This window comes from Microplitis mediator, chromosome 6, assembly GCF_029852145.1.
Source record: "Microplitis mediator isolate UGA2020A chromosome 6, iyMicMedi2.1, whole genome shotgun sequence".
NCBI lineage: Eukaryota > Metazoa > Arthropoda > Insecta > Hymenoptera > Braconidae > Microplitis > Microplitis mediator.
The window spans coordinates 14,977,758-14,998,743 of NC_079974.1; the positions used below are offsets into that span (position 1 = coordinate 14,977,758).

At 28.3% G+C, this 20,986-nt stretch overlaps 2 protein-coding genes across 9 annotated transcripts; one reads left to right on the forward strand and one right to left on the reverse strand.

Moving 5' to 3' along the window:
- The first annotated feature begins 976 nt into the window (after positions 1-976).
- LOC130669409 (uncharacterized) lies at positions 977-4,706 on the forward strand. Its single transcript, XM_057472309.1, has 5 exons — positions 977-1,602; positions 2,815-3,109; positions 3,180-3,248; positions 3,327-3,416; positions 4,428-4,706. The coding sequence occupies exons 1-5, from the start codon at positions 1,163-1,165 to the stop codon at positions 4,515-4,517; spliced, it is 984 nt and encodes a 327-aa protein (XP_057328292.1). The 5' UTR covers positions 977-1,162; the 3' UTR covers positions 4,518-4,706.
- A 1,490-nt stretch (positions 4,707-6,196) lies between these two features.
- Positions 6,197-19,942, reverse strand: LOC130669407 (probable Na(+)/H(+) antiporter nhx-9). Of its 8 annotated transcripts, none has more exons than XM_057472303.1 (16): positions 19,338-19,941; positions 18,678-19,231; positions 17,816-18,079; positions 16,025-16,221; positions 14,852-15,108; positions 13,321-13,538; positions 12,943-13,145; positions 12,679-12,768; positions 12,520-12,590; positions 11,989-12,442; positions 11,144-11,299; positions 10,683-10,758; positions 10,426-10,530; positions 10,194-10,310; positions 9,783-10,103; positions 6,197-7,625 (listed from the first exon to the last, which is right to left on the reverse strand). In XM_057472303.1, exons 2-16 carry the CDS (start codon positions 19,156-19,158, stop codon positions 7,384-7,386), a joined length of 3,252 nt encoding a protein of 1,083 aa, XP_057328286.1. In that variant the 5' UTR covers positions 19,159-19,231; positions 19,338-19,941; the 3' UTR covers positions 6,197-7,383. The 8 variants fall into 8 exon arrangements, with proteins under 8 accessions (XP_057328286.1, XP_057328285.1, XP_057328284.1 ...); XM_057472302.1 differs by having other exon boundaries at positions 19,313-19,941; XM_057472301.1 differs by having other exon boundaries at positions 19,309-19,941.
- Positions 19,943-20,986: the final 1,044 nt, after the last annotated feature.

Genomic DNA, 20,986 nt, shown 5'->3' on the forward strand with positions numbered 1-20,986 from the left:
GAAGACTCATGCCTGTTCATGTCTGATCAGGTCTGATAATTTTTTCCCGGGTATTCAAATTATATGGGGTCGCTGTAGTGCAAGCGAGACACTAAAAAACATGGGAGTACTGAAGGGTTAATCAAACTACTAATCAAATTTAAAGTAATACATGTCTATATAAATAACAGTACGTATACGTATGTCAATTTAGTTAATTACAGAATCGGATAATTTAAAAAAGAGCACTTTAATTTCGTTGAAAAACAAATATAAGATTTTACAATCTATTATCAGACGGGTTGATTATAATTCCTACCGGAAGGTTTCATACCGTGCATTTACATAAAGTTCAAAAATAACAAAATATAACAATTATTTCCTAGCATTTGCATTATCACCGTAACTCACATTTGCAATTTTAAAAATAATCAACTGATCGTACTGTTTAATTTTTAAAAACGACCAAGTAAAAATATATCTAATAAATTATTAATCATTTAGGGAACGTCCTATCATCACTTTAATTCAATCACATTAGTTTAGTATTTTTAAAACAAAAAAATTTTCTTTTAAATTCCAACTGTCTGCTCAATAATTCAAACATATTAAATTTATCTACAAATGCATTTTATTAAAACTAATTAAATAATTAAATTATTAAAGTGACCTAAATCGATTAAATTATAATTAATGGAAAAATTCTATTTTTATTATTGAATTTTTTTATTCTTATGTAATAAATTACTGTAATACACTTTAAGTAATTGAGCATTAATATTCCTATATATTTTTTGCTATTTTTAATCTACAATATCGACGTCGTCACGTAACTAATAAAAATTATCATAAAATACAGAGGCATTAAAGTTAAGTGAATACGTAAATTAAAGTGTATGTAGACTGTGCATAAAAATATAAACTTATAACATAAAAAAAAAAAAAAAATATGCCTGACAACAATAATAATAAAATTTTAATATTCTTATTTCGTTATTTCAAAGTTCTCGGTTTCTTACCCTATACTATTGATAAATATGAAATAATTAAAAGATCTAAAACCGCAACAATTTATACCGCATTATTAATAATAGGATACTCTATAACATATATACGCATTACTGTATCGCGTTTATCATTTATACGTTCACTTGAAACACCTCTTGCTGTTATTGCTGACTGTATGGGTCTTGGATTGGAGTGTATTGAAATAATAATTATTTGGTTGTATTCAATATTATATTACAATGAAATTAAGTGTATTTGGAAGTTTTTTTTCAAAATAATTAAGCGTACTTCAGTCACTATGGGAATTGAAATTGCAAATATATATAATGATATATTACGACAGATGTATATTGTTTTGATAGCTTTAAATACGTTTTTTATAACTGTGGTAGGATTTGATCATGTGATTTGTTACCTGGAAGTCGAAGATTTCGATTTATTTCTTTGGATAACTTTTAATTATCCACGAATCGTAACGTTAAATTTCATGATGATTTACGTGTATTCTTTAAAAATTATTAGAAGACAATTTTACTTTATAAATAAAAGCATTAGTTGTCTACCTGAAGTATATGCAGATAAGAATAATATTTCAGCGGAAATAAATAAAATAAAGTAAAGTATTTAAATTATTAGGTGGATTTTTATAGTATATTGTGTGGCAAGAGATGAAACAGAATTTCAGGCGAGGGTTTGGATGCGTGAGCAAAGGCTAGCGCGGCCATCACACCGAGTTTGAAATAGTGTTTTCACTATACTTGCTACGAAAATTTAAATTTCCGTCGTGTTTAGAGAAGATAAAGTCGTTCTTTCTTTTAGGAGAAAATAAATGCAAACAGAGGCAAAAATTTAAACTTTCAGGTGCAGATCTGGTAAAATTAGGATATTACACACGTTGGAAAGAAAATAGGTCATTTCAACCCTCGTGTATGCCCGAGCCAAAGGTGAGGGTGGCAAACTCGCGGATTGGGACGTCTCGTCTTCCTCCGTGGTGTGTATGCGATTTTTTACCAGACCTGCACCTGAAAGTTTAAATTTTTGCTTCTGTTTGTGTGAAGAATGGTGCATGCGCTAATTTTTATCATTTGTTTTCTCATAAAAGAAAAGAACGATTTTCTTTCTTATAAACAAGATAGGAATTTAAACTTTTGTCGCAGGTATGGTGAAAAAATAGTATACACCCCACGGAAAAAGGTGAGACGTCTCAATCCGCGCGTATGCCATCCTCGGTGTGTAATATACTATTATCCCGTGGCACACAATATTTTTCTTTCATAACTATCTGCATTGAAATTTGGAGTTTAAATGTTTGGAGTCAGTCGAAATAAAACAATTTAAGACCAACAGTGGATAGAGAGATTCAACTTTCAATTGGAATGACATATGATTATTCTGAAGCTTACATTAATCAAAATCGATTCTGACAGGGTAGAAATGTAGTCAAAAACTAATTTAATCGGTAGTAATTATACGTTTTCTGCCCTAGGGAAAGAACGTGTTCGATCGCCTACCGGGCTGCAAGCGAGGGTGGCATCCTAGATGTTCATACTATTTTTCATCTCCCCTGTCAGAGGAATTTTTAATTATTACCATTGTTTAAAAAATGATTGACACATGTGTGTCTTAATTTCATTTATTTTTCAATATCGTGTCAGAAAAACGATATTTTCTTTCACTAAAACAGAGTAGAAATTAAATTTCCGTGCAGATGTTACACAATTTAATTTATTTCGACTAACAAAACGGTATTAAAATTCGTGATTTCGAAGTAGAAGATATGAAAATAAATTTAATTACATACTGAATTATGAATATTTATTATTCCAGATTAAATCCTCGTGAAACAGATAAACGGTTGAAAGATTTAAATCAACTTGATCTCGATTTAAGGGATTCTATAAAAATGCTAAATAAATTATTATCATTACCACTTACTCTCGCATTTTTAATGCAACTTTCGCAATTGATCGTTAATATTTATTTAGTGTTAGTTTTTTTCAGTAAAAAAAATTACAGAAATTGGAGGGAAACATCGTCTACTTTGACAAACATTGGCTGGCTTTTAATGAGATTATTCCAATTACTTTGTACTGTAAATATTTGTGACTCTATATGCCACGAGGTAATTATTATTGTAATTAAACACTATATAATTATTTTTTATTTATAAAATTAATAGTTAATATTTAAAGGGTAATAGTAAGGCGAAAATTATGCACGAGCTTTGGGTTTCTAAACGACCGGATGGTTCCAAAGAAATGGTTGATATAATAAAAATTAATTTTTAATAACTCCCATTTATAATGTAATAAAAGTTATAATTACTTTTTATTTTTTAGTTAAAAAGTATTTCACTGCATCAACTACGCGAGCCAATTGAAATAAAATTATACGACTCATTGAATATGAATCACGAATTATTGTATAAGGTAGTATATAATTTACTAACTGAATATAATAAGTTTTTATGGGTATTCAGACAGTGCCCCCCTCCCCATTTTTTAAAAATATTCAATGACTTTCAATTGTCGCAACCGTATAAAAATTTTATTTATTAATTTAAAAAAAAAACGACGTAGTTACAATTTCACTGAGGTATGGATTTTTAAAAAAATTACTCAGTTTTCGTGTAAACAAAATTTCGTTTCAAAATGATTCCAAAAAAGCTCGACATGTGAAACTTTTAAACTTGACAGATTAGAACTTCGAGTGAAACTTTTTTTGAACTTTTGGAATTTTGATAGTATAAAAAAAAAAGTTTGTCTATGACTTTAATTCAGTGAATTTTGAATCAAAAAAGGAATGTTTTTAAAACGTATTTTTACTACATTTTACCCTGGTTCCGAAAAAGTTAAAAAAAACCTCTAATTTGGAAGTTTTTATGAACGTTTTTTTATTCTTATGGGGTTATTGGTTTCTAATGAGAACTTTTTCGGAACGAGGGTAAAATTTAGTAAAAATACGTTTTAAGAAATAGGTTTTCAAATCAATTTTTTTTTACTTACAATTCACACATCTAAAGTTCGAGATAAACTTTTTCTTTTATCATCAAAGTTAAAAAAAGTTCCATAAAAGTTCCACTTGAGGTTTTAATCTGTCTCAAGTTTAGAAGTTCCACATATCGAACTTTTTTGGAATCATTTTGAAACGAATTTTTTTTCACTCGGCTTGTTATCCATTAGAAGTTGAACCAAATTTGGTAAATAAATTTTATAGCCTACAAAATTTGAAAATTCGGATTATAAAATTGACATGAAGATTTTATTAAAATTTCTTTGAACTCCTAATTGATAAAATTTTAATTATGACAGTTCAAGGTCATTGAATATTTTTAAAAATTGGGGAGGGGGCACTGTCTGAGAATGCCTGTAATATTTATTTATTGTTATATTTAAACTTATAAATATAAATTATTATGGTGGGGATTCGAAATCAATTAGCTGAGTGGAGTAGTAACAACTTATTTAATAATAATGATTCAACTTGATGAACAATCTAAAAGTATAAAGCATCATCATAGCAATGTATGAGTAAATAGTTAATTTTATTTTATCACACTGATGATACATTCATACATCAGCATCATTTTTATTGCTATAATATCAATGAACTTATGTAATATTTATTATACTTATTTCAATTACTTTCAGGAAGTTGAAGTTGTATAAAATATTAGGCAAAAAAATTTGTATTTTTATTACATGTGGTACAGTTTTAAAACAAAGCTTTTTATTATTTAAATTAAAATAAATTTTCTTATGAAAAAAGTATTTCAATTAATGTTATTACAATATTATTGTATAAATAAATTCGAAATCACTTCAACTACCTTAACTATTATAAAAAAATTATTTTACTATTATAAAAAAATTATTTTACAGTACAACCTGGTTATAAGTTACTCGGCTATAAGTTACTTCCCTTCTATTTTTTTTCGCTCCTCTCGAAATGGTGCCCCCACTCTAGTTCCACGTAGGAAATTTTTCGGTTGTCACGAAGGAGATTTCTGCAGTCTTTTTATAAGTTAATTAAGTAAAATGATATTTTTACTCTGACATGTACTGCGATTCTTTTTAATTAAATTATTTATCGATTAATATTTAAAATTAAATGATAAATTTGGGAGTATATGTCATTTAGTATAATTAAATAAATACAAATATTTGTAGACACAGTTTAAATATATTTTATGGTTTTAACAATATAAAATATGATAATTAAATAAAAACGACTACATATTAAAAGACAAAAAAGATGAAAAATTTATAGATCAATTCCGACTGCACGGAAAAAAGTGAACTGTGTAAATTGAGAAACGACAAGTAATAATATAATGATTAAGTAATCAGTAAATGTTATCATTCTGAATAGTAATTCTTTAATTTATAATTAAAACGTAAATAATTATAGGATAAATATTAAAATTTATTGTCTATGCTGGACAAATTGAAATTTGAACTTTAAAAATTGTAACCTAAACATTAAAAATTTATGACACGTACTATAAAATTTGTTGTTTGAAATGTTAAAATTCGCTACATTAACAACCAGGTTCCGGTTTATAATTTCAAACACTAAATTTTAAAGTTACTTTTTTTCCGTGTAAGTATTAATCTGCTGTAATTATTTTAATAATTTAATTTAATAATTCGAAAGAATCAGTCAAAAATAAAAATTAGAATCGTTTGAATTAAAATTTTCTTCATCATTTAAATTGGCATAAGAGTCATTTAAATTATCAAGATATTCATCATTTTGTTCAACATAATTCATATTGACCATAAGTTTTTCCCATAAGTTTAATTGTAATCGTTGTTAAAATATTAATTTTAAACATAAAAAGACTCATCTTTCAACTAACTTATAAAAGGACTGCGAGCACAAACACAAACACGACCCACGAATATGCAGAAAACCGAGCGTCGAGTGAAAGATACTAGTAGGGGAAAGCCATTTCCCGAAATTTTTTTCCTACAGCCCCTAACAATAACTTATAACCAGATTGTACTGCACTGACAAATAATTAAGATGCAGGATGTATTAACAAAAAAAAAGTTTGATAACAGATATGAAATAAAACATTTATTTAACAAATTAACAGCGTAAAGATTTAGTGTATTTCTAAATTTAACTATTTGTTTTAATTTACTTATTTATATTATCTACAATTTAATGAACGTTCATCTACAATTTAATGAACGTTCACTCAATCATTGCGTGATTGAGTGAACATCACCGGACTCAACACACACACACGACCTTCCCACACAAGACACCGTCGTCAATAATAAATAATAAACATAATTATTATTACACAATTCATTTTTAAAATTAATTACCAATTTTTTGGTTTAAACATATCTTTAAAATTTACTACAAATTTACTAAAGGGAAATTAGCAAAGTTGTACTGTTTTTATTTCATTTAGATTTTTTTTTCGTACCACTGAGTGGTGCAATTAATTAATCCTAAAATTGACTAAAAATATAGCGGACGTTATCCTAGCGATGTGAGAGGTATTAGAAAATTCAAACCGAAGCCTTATTTATTGATCCGAGTGTCTACTAAATGTTACACCATTTTTTTTTTTCATTTTGTTATCATTTTATGATATGGCCTTCGGTATTTTTCATTCTTATGCTCTCAAAATTTTTTTTCCTTTCGTCTTCTTGTTCCTCATTACCGGCTATTATTTTCTCGAGTATTATCATTTAATTACAGTCGTTGCCTTCAAATCATTGTCTTATTAGTGAACTTCATTAATCAAACAGCGCGTTTGTATAGAAGGCACCCATGTCAAAGCGGTCCACGGCGTCTTTTTTTTTTAAATATTTCTTCTTTTTCGTTTTTTTTTTATTTTCTTATATAAACTGAAAGACTTTTGTTAAAACTTGAAACATTATATCTTTCCCTTCGTCATTATAATTAAATTTAATTAAATAAAATTCCTTTTATTAATTAATTCTTTATACAATTCTCAATGCAAAATAAAATTATTCGCGTTTTATATTATTATTTATTTGTTTTTACTTTAAAAACCACGTAATTACGGCGTTCATTAAATTAAGTAAATTCTCATTAAACGTTTTCAGCATCGAGTCACATTATTTTTATTTATTTTACTTCCGTTTTTTTTTTATTATTTATTTTCCTCTTTTTTTTATTTACTTTTTTTGCCAGCAATATTTTAAAAGCTCCCGCGAGTCCTTAATGTGAAAAAATATTCATCTGTGGTTTTGTTTTGTCTGTTTTTCATGTTTGTTGTTATTTATTTTATTAATTTTATTTTATTTAGACAGGAGCACTCGGCCGGCGGAATAAACCCGACAGAACCGAACAAAGGTCACTTTCTCGGCGTGGACGTTCCTCACAGGAAGACGTCGTTTCTATCCATGGTCAATCTTCCTCATAATCCTCGGAGGATTCTGTCGACGAGGATATAAGTGCTGTCGATAAACTCGGAGCATTTCCCGTTGAACATGGAAAAGTTGTTTGCGATTGTTGTAAACGTAACCTTTGTGAGTTCCAGTACTCTGGCAACGAATGCGATCCATTGTTATTTACTTTTTCTTTGTGTATTGACTCCGCGGAATTAAGTTCCATCATTGATCCTCGTCGTTTTACTTTACTCGATTTATCTACAAGGCCAAGGAAATATTTTTTTTTCTCAACTTTTCTTTTTTTTATTTATTTTTTCTCTCTATTTAAGCCATTGATCTACTTTATTACTATAATTCAAACTTTATCGTTTATCTTCTAGAGAAAATAAACGTAAATAATAATAATAATAATAATAATAATAATAATAATAATAATAATAATAATAATAATAATAATAATAATAATAATAATAATAATAATAATAATAATAATAATAATAATAATAATAATAATAATAATAATAATAATAATAATAATAATAATAATAATAATAATAATAATAATAATAATAATAATAATAATAATAATAATAATAATAATAATAATAATAATAATAATAATAATAATAATAATAATAATAATAATAATAATAATAATAATAATAATAATAATAATAATAATAATAATAATAATAATAATAATAATAATAATAATAATAATAATAATAATAATAATAATAATAATAATAATAATAATAATAATAATAATAATAATAATAATAATAATAATAATAATAATAATAATAATAATAATAATAATAATAATAATAATAATAATAATAATAATAATAATAATAATAATAATAATAATAATAATAATAATAATAATAATAATAATAATAATAATAATAATAATAATAATAATAATAATAATAATAATAATAATAATAATAATAATAATAATAATAATAATAATAATAATATAATAATAATAATAATAATAATAATAATAATAATAATAATAATAATAATAATAATAATAATAATAATAATAATAATAATAATAATAATTAATAATAATAATAATAATAATAATAATAATAATAATAATAATAATAATAATTAATAATAATAATAATAATAATAATAATAATAATAATAATAATAATAATAATAATAATAATAATAATAATAATAATAATAATAATAATAATAATAATAATAATAATAATAATAATAATAATAATAATAATAATAATAATAATAAATAATAATTAATAATAATAATAATAATAATAATAATAATAATAATAATAATAATAATAATAATAATAATAATAATAATAATAATAATAATAATAATAATATAATAATAATAATAATAATAATAATAATAATAATAATAATAATAATAATAATAATAATAATAATAATAATAATAATAATAATAATAATAATAATAATAATAATAATAATAATAATAATAATAATAATAATAATAATAATAATAATAATAATAATAATAATAATAATAATAATAATAATAATAATAATAATAATAATAATAATAATAATAATAATAATAATAATAATAATAATAATAATAATAATAATAATAATAATAATAATAATAATAATAATAATAATAATAATAATAATATAATAATAATAATAATAATAATAATAATAATAATAATAATAATAATAATAATAATAATAATAATAATAATAATAATAATAATAATAATAATAATAATAATAATAATAATAATAATAATAATAATAATAATAATAATAATAATAATAATAATAATAATAATAATAATAATAATAATAATAATAATAATAATAATAATAATAATAATAATAATAATAATAATAATAATAATAATAATAATAATAATAATAATAATAATAATAATAATAATAATAATAATAATAATAATAATAATAATAATAATAATAATAATAATAATAATAATAATAATAATAATAATAATAATAATAATAATAATAATAATAATAATAATAATAATAATAATAATAATAATAATAATAATAATAATAATAATAATAATAATAATAATAATAATAATAATAATAATAATAATAATAATAATAATAATAATAATAATAATAATAATAATAATAATAATAATAATAATAATAATAATAATAATAATAATAATAATAATAATAATAATAATAATAATAATAATAATAATAATAATAATAATAATAATAATAATAATAATAATAATAATAATAATAATAATAATAATAATAATAATAATAATAATAATAATAATAATAATAATAATAATAATAATAATAATAATAATAATAATAATAATAATAATAATAATAATAATAATAATAATAATAAAGAAATATAAAATTTCTATACATTATTACCAGTAGTTCTCGGTGAAAATGTTCCATTTGTAAAACCCACGCCCGCAAATTCATCGCTCTCGTCTAGATCCCGGTAACCCGCAATATCTGGACTCCCAGCGCTGTCTTTACGAAAAAGACCAATCACAGATTGTACTTTTGGTTGTTCAATACCTCCTAAAAATGTCGCTGATGGTGAACTGTATGCTAGATATTCTTTATTTGAGCACCAAGCAGGAAATTCATTTTGCTGGACTGGCCTCGCTGAATCATAATCATCCTCGCGTTTCCATGGCAACATTGTTTCCGTAGCGGTTGGAGTTGTTACTCTAAATGACTCGCCTAAAATTATAGTAACAAACAAATTTAGGGTCAATGCATGTGATAAATAAATAAATAAATAAATAAGTAATTAAATAAATAATAATAGACCTTCAGATTCCCCACGATGTCGCCGCATCATTCCACATTCTGTGTTGTCATCGTCATCAGTATCGTCATCACTGTGAGCATTATCACATCGTGAACCCTCGCCGTATTGATTAGAATCTACACAGAATCCAATATCATTTACCAGAAGCTCGTTTGATATTTAGTACGTGTGTACAACTAATAAAAATTTTTTATTATCTGACTGTGTATTGGTTATTGTTGTTGTTATTACCTGAAGTACGAGCTGTAAAAGTAATCGCTGAATCCCAGTCAGGATCTCGCGTTGGTTTAACTTCTTCTTCGTCTTCCATTTTGTACAAATCACTATCTATATAATCTGTAATAATTAGATTAAAAAGAAAAAAACAAAAAGAAAATAATAAAAATAAGAGGAAAAAAAAATAAAGAAACGTAAAAAGAGCCAAGGGATATAAAAGTGATGATTAATAGCTATCATCACTTTTTTTTATATATATGTCGCATAAATACCTGGAGAAAAAAGCTTCGTAGAGCCATTTTGCTGTTGAAGCTCAGGAAAACTCACGTGATTTTGCTTACTACCCTCCTGTATAAACGCCAATAAATTATAAAAAATAATCGCACCAAGAATATTTACGAAGCATGAAACAAAATTTGTCGTTATCTTAACTATTTTCGAGTTGTTTTTTTTTTTTAATAATAATATTAAATTTAATGGCTTATAAAAGACGTTTAATGAATTACTAAAGTTGATAGTTAAGATGCTAGGAGGATGTAAACTACGGTGACAAGGTTTAATAGATAAAATTATTATGTGTTGGTCGATAACGAACATCTTTGTTCCATGTGTTATTAATAAATCAGAAGATTTAGCAGCTAAGAAGATGTACATAAATAAATATAAAATAATAACAGTAATGTTGATAATGGAAATAAAATATTTAATGAGGGATCCTATGGAACAAGCTTACCTTGATTATTTTTTTACTGCGTTTGTGTCGGTGTTTGTGCTCACCCATCATCCGACGAATGTTCATGTGCATTTTATAATTGACTTGTGTTGATAAATCACGGTCATTAACTGCATGACGACTGTAGCTTAGTCGGCGATGCTGAAACACGTAAGTCTAGCCGAATGTGTTCAATATAAATGACGAAATTACCTCACACATAACATACCAACGACACAGATAATAACCAAAAGAAAACGACATATATAGTTGGATATTAGTCAGAGTAATAAGAGCAAGAGTACACGGAGAAATTATTATCGTCTGAAATGTTATGGTGTCAGTTTTTTAAGGTATATATTTTAGTAGGCCTCGGGTACTCCGATGTCCGGCCAACTGAGTCAAGTTCAAATTCAAATCCAAATCAAATTCACTTTTTAAATCAGAGCAAATTCACAGGGCGACGGGACGAATCTCAGGACCAAAAGACCTCACATTTTTTATGTAAAATATTTTTTCGGCAATCCACTGAGATTCTATGGTGTCATAGTAGAGCTGGACCATGTTGGCCACCTGACAGAAATTTAAATAAATACATGCAAAAATTACTATGACTATACTAAAATTGACAATGATTACATCACAAATTACTGTAATCATTGTAAATTTTACTGTGGTCAGAGTAATTTTCCTATGTATTTATTTCTATTTTCGTCAGGTGGTCAACATGGTCCGGCTTTACTATGACACCCCAGCATTTCAAACAAGAATAATTTCTCCGTGTAGAATTAAGCTTAGTAAGAGTTAAAATAATAATAAAGAAGACTGATAAAAAAACTAAAATTTACCCGACTCGACAAGCTTACCCTTTTGTACGGCTTGCAGAGTTCTTCAGCGAGTAGATGATGGATTTTAGCATCTGTCAAGTCTTTCTTCGACGGATAATACTCGAGCTCCTGCAGGTCAATGTTCCACCCGGCCTCGAGTTGACTGCAACTTGGACTTGAATGAACAAAAGGAAAATTACTGGAACATGTACTTCCCTTAGCTAATAACGGTGTGACACGGTGTTGACTTATTTTCAATTTCTTCTGGACTGCCCACCTTGAGTTAAAGTGTCCTGGATTGCTGTAATTCCGGAATATTGCAGACATACTCTCGGTACCGCTTATATTTCCAATCGTCGATGCGTTTCTTCTTATATAATCCATAGCGTCTTTCATCGCTAGCTTCGAATAAGTTTCCAATATTTTTGGCTCAGCACCGCAATGATTTCTCACCACATACGGACGTATAAATTTATTATCGAATCTTTTGAATCTGACAATTAAAATAAATAATAAAATAACAAGACTGTAAAATAGTAAATAAAATAAACTAAATATCGAATGACCTACTTGTCTCTCAAATGATAATTTCCATGTTTCCCCAGAATGTCCTCGACACCTGCCATTATATGATCCATAATCTAAATATAGAATTAATTTAAATTAATTGATTAATTATATTTTATGTAACAATTAGCTAAATGTAAACGTTTAATTAAATGACCATACCCTCTCGTGTATTCTTTCATTCATGGTCGGTTTCCGCCTCTCAGCTCTTTTTACATTCAATATTTTTACCAATGGCTTAATTGTTATACCCTTGAAAATAAAAACAAAACAAATCCCAATATCAATAACCTTTCAATTATCGTCAATTAAATCGATACAACAATAGCCACTTAATGTTATATAGCTCGCTGACCAATATCGTACAGAATTTATTCAAATTACTGTATCAGATTGTTTTAAAAGTTTAAATATATATCCATTAACCTGAATGAAAACGGTGAAATAAATGACAGCGATAGTGGTTGTTACGAACATCGGTTGCAGAGGCACGTGTTTCGGGTCGATGAGAAGTACCAAGGCGAATGCCACGGCCCCACGCAAACCTCCGTACGACATCACGAACTTTTCTACCTTGTCCAGTTTATGCAGGCGAAATCGATTAGCCACTGCCGTGAGTACCATTACACCTATGAAAAGTAACAAAAAATAAAATGTTAAAAAAAAAACAAAGCAAAATGCGGTCACCCGCGAATCAATAAATTTCTAAATAATGTCTATTATTTTATGTTCAACTCCAAACTGTTTCACACACATTGAGTAAACATAATTATATATGCAAGAGTGTGTTTATTCACGACTCACCGACAATCCGATAGACTGAACACAGTACAATAGTCATAACGACAAACCACGTATTCCAATCATGCCTATTATTTACTGTCGCAACACCCAGAAACATAAATATAATTGTCTCAGAGCTACTTGACAGCATCTTCATCGTGTACTTGACAGTCGTGTGAGATTTGTGAGAAATATTTGCTTCGACATAATTTTTCATAGTTATGCCGCAAAAAGTAATGCTGAAAAAATTAATAAAAATAATAAACCCGAAGCAGAATATTGAGACTACATAAGCCTATAGGACAAGTTTTAATTTCAATAAGTGAAAATAATTAATTGAGCCTACATTCCAATTCTTTGTTGTTTTTAAAAGTAAACAGTTTTCTCCGTAGCTTTTGATATGACCATAAATTAAAGGGGTATTCTAGTTTAAAGTTATTAAAAAATTGATTTTCGACTTTTTTTTTGTATTCAGTCGACTACTCGTCATAAGCCTGGTCTAGGGGACGTAGGGGAAATTTTTCTTGGAATTTAAATCTCCCACAACCGTGCGTTTAGTTTTCTTCTCGACTACTCGTTATAAGCCTGTTTCATTTTATATGATTTTAAACGTCATATTTACGGTTTGTTACATACGTCAGTATCCCGATTTTTCTAGTGCTTATAGCGCTCAACTGAATACTTATCTTTTTACACTAATAATAATTTTAATGGAAAAAATTATAATGACAACGGTATTAATTACAGTAATAATAATAATGATTTTATTGATCAACATAATGCTCAATAAAACTTTTAAATTGTAACAGAAGCTTTAATTGTAATTAATGATTACAATTATCAACAATAAATTATATTTTACTTAATATTGATTAAATTATTATCCGCGAAACATCGATAGTAAATTTTCATCATTAATTTTTATATTTTGTTTCTATTGTTAGTTTATAATTTAGACAATTTTAACGGAGGCTTATAACGGGATGTCTGGTGCAAAACTCAAAAAAGTGGTTAAGCAGGGGGTGTTTGGACTCAGTACCTGCCGATTGAGTGGAAGAGGCATATAACGGGCAGGCTTGTGACGGGTAGTCGACTGTATCTTCAAAGTTGAAACTTTTAAGAAAATATCCTACAATGAAATTTGTTAAATTACAATTATTTATGGAATAATAAATTCTGCAAAAAAAAAATTTTGTTTTAGCTTATCGAAAAAGACTTCGAAATTATAATAATGAATGAATTTTTTATTTTTTAAAACAGCAAAGAATTGGAATGTAGACTCAATTTATTATTTTCATTTATTTATTTATAAAAACAATTAAAAATCAGCCTGCAGGCTCATGTAGTCTCAATATTCTGACTCGAAAAAACATGGACATTATATCATTGATTGAATTTTTATCCAGTTACTTATTATATACGATCGATGGCCTATAACCCTCGAATCCTCATTGCTGAGTGTGTGTGTGTGTGTGTATTTATATTTAAACTTTTATGTGCATGCAGTGTCAACGTGTATTGAAGTGTTGATAAGTTACTGGTATATACTCACGCGAGAATTCCCGACATGTGAAATATCTCGGCATTGAGGTAAGCCAGATAGGCCATGACAAATATAAAGATGGGTTCAATCACGCGCACTTGATTGGTAAAACGTGTTACGAAGCCAGTAGCTAAGCCCCATATTACACCTATTATTGTTCCTCCAATGGCAACAACAAGAAACGATCCCAGACCTGATAGTATATCCATGTATGTTATTCTTGATGGACCCATTTCGCTGTATGTCTCGAACATGTGATACAGCACCTGGAATAATAATCATAACAGCATTAATTTTAATGATGTGAATATATGTTGATGATACAAAGTTTACAATTCGGTATGTCTTTGATGTCTGTCTATGTCAGATGCACATATATGATCTGAATAGGTGATTTGTAAATTGTGAATTGGTTATTCAGTAAGTAGGTCACATTAATAACTCGCTTGAGGAATATAATCGGGTACTATTATCATTCGATGTCTTGGAATAGGTATATGTTGAGGTGATGCACAGGATAACAAGATGATTATAATTATAATAAAATAATAATAATAATAATTATTATTACTATTATTTATTATAATTACATGGAGAAAATGAAGACGAAAACTGTAAGAATTTTTACTATACTGTCAACCAAATTTGAAACAGGAAATTGAGTAGTCAAAAAATTATTACGCTGCAGTAAAAAGGTAAAATTGTAAAAATCGCGGACTACTGGAGAATTGATGCAGTGATCCAGTCATCTCTCCAGTGGGCTAATGACACCCAAAGGTGGATTGGGTCTTACTAGCAGCCTGGGACTAACAAAAGGTTGATTTAAAAAATTCTAAGGCTAATAAAGAATTGCTGCAAGTGATCCAGTAATTTTATCAGTAGATTAATGACACCTAGGAATGGATTAGGACCTAGAAGTAGCCTGGGACCAACAGAGAGTCGATTTAAAAAATTCTGAGTTCGTTCGTTTCACGATATATGTCTTTGCAGGTCTAATTCATACCTTTGTAAGTCTAAGTTGGTTCATTTCAAGCTTTTACAATTATTATGTCCTAGAAAATCTAATGTAGGTTTTCAATGCTCATTTAGGTTCAAAGTATGCCTTAGATTTCGACTCGGGATATTCAGTACAATTTACCGATAATTTTTAAGTGTATAATATTTTTTGTAATGTATACTTACAACTGTGACGGCATCATTTAATAAACTTTCTCCAAAAACAACAATATAAAGAATTTCATTGACATGAATTTCTTCAAAAACTGCAAGTACAGCCACTGGATCAACTGCGCTTATTAGTGCAGAAAAAAGAAACATATCGAGAAGCGGTGTTGTGAAACCAAAAAGACCACTCTTTCCTAAAACCCAAAGTGTTGCGCCTAGATTTGAAAAAAGAGAAAAAATAATTGAAAATTAAAAAATTATAATGCATAATTTAACATGTCAGCAATTATTTTATTTTTAAAATTTCTTTGACACGACACAGAAGACTACGCTGAGTTTTCAGCTCTTTAAATTTATGTTTAAATAAAAAAGTATTATGACATGTAATGCTTGTTGTTTGGATTTTAATAACTAAGATTTCTTGGCTTTGAATTAACTAAGGAAGTAAATAAATTATGAACATGATGGTTATGAAGCACGATCAATATTTATGAAAGTTCAGTACAGCTGTAAAGTAAAATAATATAGGGTATAAGCCCCGTTTTTGGCCAGTTTTGCACAATTATAAACTTTAAAAAAGTTGGGAAATCTAAACGTGCACAACTCACTTGCTCATTCAAAAAGTAATTAATATATGACGCTTTTATACGCAAAAAAAAAATAATAATAATTATAATTAAACCAAAAGGATTTGGGTAGTGATTTTCAAAAGCGTTCTTCTATTTGAGCATTCAAGTGTAATAAAAAATAAAATACATCAATCGGTTGTGTATTTTTTAAGTTATTGAGTTTACTAACATCCGTACATACCCTGATTAAAGAAAATGATTTACTCCATGATGAATGTATATCTATATAGTATTAAAAGTGAATTGTATTGAATCATTTTTTTAATCAGGGTACTGAAGGACATCACAATTTTTTTTTTTCAATCATTGTTTTTTAAAAAAGTGATTTAAAATTGAGTTTCTTTTATTCATTGATAAATTATCTTTCAAAAAGGTACGAATTTTCTTCTAATTGAGCATATTTTAATAACTGTAAATATTATTTTTACGTGAGTGAATCAGGTGGGGCCGAGTAAGCGTTAGCAGAACACATTTCATTGCTTCGCAATTGAGTTGTGCAATAAAATAATTTCTAAAATACGCAATGACATGATTAATTTTTTAAATGTGTTCGCAGATACTTTTATCACACTATTACAATGTAATTTTTTTAACGCTTGTTCATGAATTAAAATATATATATTAAATGTCCAAAAATAGAGATGATCATAAATGCTATTTCTACCCTCAATGTCGGGTGTTATATAAAAAAAAAATAATGAAAATCTTTTCCATTATTTTTAGTATCAATAATAAAAAACATTTTTAAAAATAAATAAAACCATCAACAATAAAAAAAATATATTGAGTTCGGATTCAATCTTGTGTCTCGTTGATGCGATGAAAACACAAACAGCCCACATATATATTTAGTATAAAAAAGTAAAAATAAAAATAAATATGTAATGTGGTAACAGAAAAAAAATGTATATAAAAATAGCTATGCATTTTCTAACAACGATATTACGGAGGATGATTCTCTGCATAGAGGATAAAAATCCGGAAAAGACGAACACGGGATACAAGAGTTTTAAGTTTATTTTTATATTCAATCTTCTAGCGTCAGTTGTAAAATACCGCTGCGACATGTCAGCTATATAAACTCAACGGTAATATTTAAAATAAAATAAATTTATGCTCATGACAGATCGATATTACTTTATTATAGTAATAAATATATTATATATTAAAATTTTTTTACCTATCGACAAAGTGTTGAATATTGTTCCAATGACAGCAAACAGCAGAATAGTTCCCAAATGGTCAAAGAACAATCGGTTGGGCATAAAATAACCAGCATCAAGTATAATAGGTGGAAGCATGTAAAGGAAGAATGTATCTGGTGTAAGTGGTGATACATGTACAGTGCTAGCATGAAACAGCAGGACTCCAATGACAACTCCCACGACGATAAGTAGACAGGACTCGGGAAACATTTTGCTGAATTTGGGCGCCATGTGAAAACCTATTTACAAACAAAGAACAAAAAAAATTAATGGAATAAGCAGTAAGACATTATACATTATATAAGAATGTACTTGAGAACTGATAAAGCATCGCTGGCACATTGTTTTCATGAATATGCAATAATTCGTGCGCGCCAGTCAAGGCTACAGACTAATACAGAGGGAGAATCAAACCAACAACCAGGTCTTGACCTTTTACACGCCACAAGATCCAGGGTGCGGTTTTATTAGTCCTGGTCTCTCTTCTACCTTCTAAGCTATTATATATTATATTTATATATATGTTATCAACAACGGGTTGTGAAGCCTCAAATAAAGTATAAAAAAAGTAAAACCAAGAGATAATAAAATGCTTTACGGTTAATTCAGTAGTGGGCTATAGACTTAATCTTGTTTCGTAACTATATCTATCGCAACTAATAACAGCCATCACGAGCTCGATTAAACTTCAAGTGCTTCAGCCCCCTTGAGTCTTGTGAACGATGAGTTATTATTACAGTTATAATTGTAAAATATAATATAATAATAGTATATAAACTTGTGTGTAACATACAGTAATAATACAACACACGGATCTCGCAGTGAGTGTAAACTTACCAATCTTAGCAAGACTGGCGAAAAATATCCAGATGCCTATGATGAATGGCGTTTCAACTCGATGAAATTCAACGCTAAATACTTTGTACTCTGTTCTCTTTTTGTGTCCAATAACGCCGTTTGAATTGGTATTGCCATTAGCACCGTTCCCATCAGCAGCAGCAGCATCTCTCCCATCAACACCGCCGTCATCGCCGCTCTCAAGGTTACGCAGTGAGTCGTCGAGAAAGGTGCGATCGATGGGTCCCATGGGTCCAAAGCTTTTCCCAGGATACGGCTTACCCAGATCCTGCGGCAAATCATGATTATCTGCACTGGGTCCGTGCATTGGCAGTACTTCCATCACAGATCCATCGCCGTCATCCCCAGAAGCTGAACGTCTGGTATCATCGTACGAGCGTGCTGCGCAATGCAGCATACAGCTCGTACACAACAACAACACCAGTAGCAAAACATTACAAGTACTCTCATGGGGTGCCATTTTATTTTTCACGTGGGTTGTTTGGGTATGCGCAGCATACGCTCCCAGGCAGTGAACACTATCCACCCATCATCTTCGTAATTATTTATTTATTACTATTATTGTTATTATTATTATTATTACTCAATTTTTTAAAAATTATTTACTTACTTACTTACTGACTTAACTTATTAGCTTACAGATTAATTATTTTTAATATTAATTTTTATCTGGGTACTGATGTGTGACACAGAAAAGTGAGTCAAAAATGACTCGCTGATAAAGAAATTTATTTAATATATGATTATATATAACAAGTGACGCGTAAGCGACGCTCTTTTAACGTCGCTGCGTCTTCGTTTTCGTCTTCAGTATTTGATGATGCTGACACTGAAGAACTAGATGACTGTTGTGTGATACGAGACTGTTTGCTCGAGACTAGTCTCCTCGGTTTCATCGTACACTCACTAAATGCATATGACCTTTTTAATACGTAAACTCATAGACTCCTCGTCACTTTTTAACAACTACCACTACCACGGCGATGACTGCTACTACTTTGGTAGCCAGTGTGAGTTTATGTTATTGGTACTAATGCCAATACTGATGCCGTTATCATAATTATTGCAACTGTTGTTATTAAAAGACCGTTTATGGGGGCTTTTAGCCACCCAGTCGGCACCGAGGGTTATTATTATTGTATAAATAAATTTAAACCCGTAAATAAGAAGAATCGGTGCCGACGGGTTGCGCGGCGCCACTGAGCTTCTCTTCTTCTTCAACTCCAGCTTGTCCACAGCTGATCGTCGATGAAACCCGCGCAAGCGTCACTGAAAAATCCTCTACCTTAATATACACATACAAATATATATATCTAGATATATATCTATATATTAATAGTATGAATAACACACTCACCCTCTTCCTCTTTCTCCCCCGTTGAGGGCCTAGACTGTGTACCCTAGCAAGGGTGTCTTTCCCTGCGCAGCTGAACCGATCTGCGCATGTCTTTACCATCAACCCTCTATTCCACCCCCTGTACACCAGACTATAGCCAACGTCGTTATGCTGGCGTGTTACCTTCATCGTCGTCGCTGTCGTCGTCATCGTTGTGTAGTAGTGTCGACGTCGACGTATATTGTATCATCAGATCGTCTCGACATTTCCACGAGCCAATACAACTGACACGCGTTTAGTTCTTGTTTGGGTTCTGGTGAAACCCGTGTAGCCACGGAATAGAACCAGGAGGAACAGCAGCTCAAATGGGAGTCACAGGAGCAGAAGCTATAGAGAGAGAAGACATATGTATATCTATCGATCTTTCTGTGGGCAATCAAAGGGTCGCTGGCTTGATTTTATCCATTTTCTATTTCCCATTTTATGTTACATACGTCTTCCTACAATATATATATATATATATATATATATATATATATATATACATTTTATTTTTATAAATTTGCTGGAACAAATTTTAATTTAAATTGAAATTAACTTTTATTTTACTATCAATATTGTCGTCCCACACAATTGGATGATTAATGAGCTTTCGCTTTTTACGATTATAATTTTAGAATATTATAAATTTGATTGATGATATATGAAATAAGTATACTTATTATGACAAGTATTGTATACTGTATAATAGTATATGATGTAGAGGGTGGCAAATAGTATGAGTTGAGGTATATAGTAAAGGTAAGTCGAAGTAGAACTAAAGATACAGGTCAAGATAACCTGGATACCGGAATAACTTTGTGACAAGTTAGTGTGTATCCATTGAAAACACCTGTCTGTGTCTTTGTATACCAGGGACACCAGAGTCTCTCGATAAGCCCAGCGGACTCGA

Bases quoted from the DNA above. Each gene is read 5' to 3' on its own strand.
- LOC130669409 (XM_057472309.1), top strand. From the start codon at position 1,163: ATGGGTCTTGGATTGGAGTGTATTGAAATAATAATTATTTGGTTGTAT. The intron at 1,603-2,814 runs GTAAAGTATTTA...TTATTATTCCAG, and splicing joins GCGGAAATAAATAAAATAAA to ATTAAATCCTCGTGAAACAG. The intron at 3,110-3,179 runs GTAATTATTATT...TAATATTTAAAG, and splicing joins GTGACTCTATATGCCACGAG to GGTAATAGTAAGGCGAAAAT.
- LOC130669407 (XM_057472303.1), bottom strand. From the start codon at position 19,158: ATGGCACCCCATGAGAGTACTTGTAATGTTTTGCTACTGGTGTTGTTG. The intron at 13,539-14,851 runs GTGAGTATATAC...TAATTTTTTCAG, and splicing joins CACATGTCGGGAATTCTCGC to CATTACTTTTTGCGGCATAA. The intron at 11,300-11,988 runs GTAAGCTTGTCG...ACATTCGGCTAG, and splicing joins TCTGCAAGCCGTACAAAAGG to ACTTACGTGTTTCAGCATCG.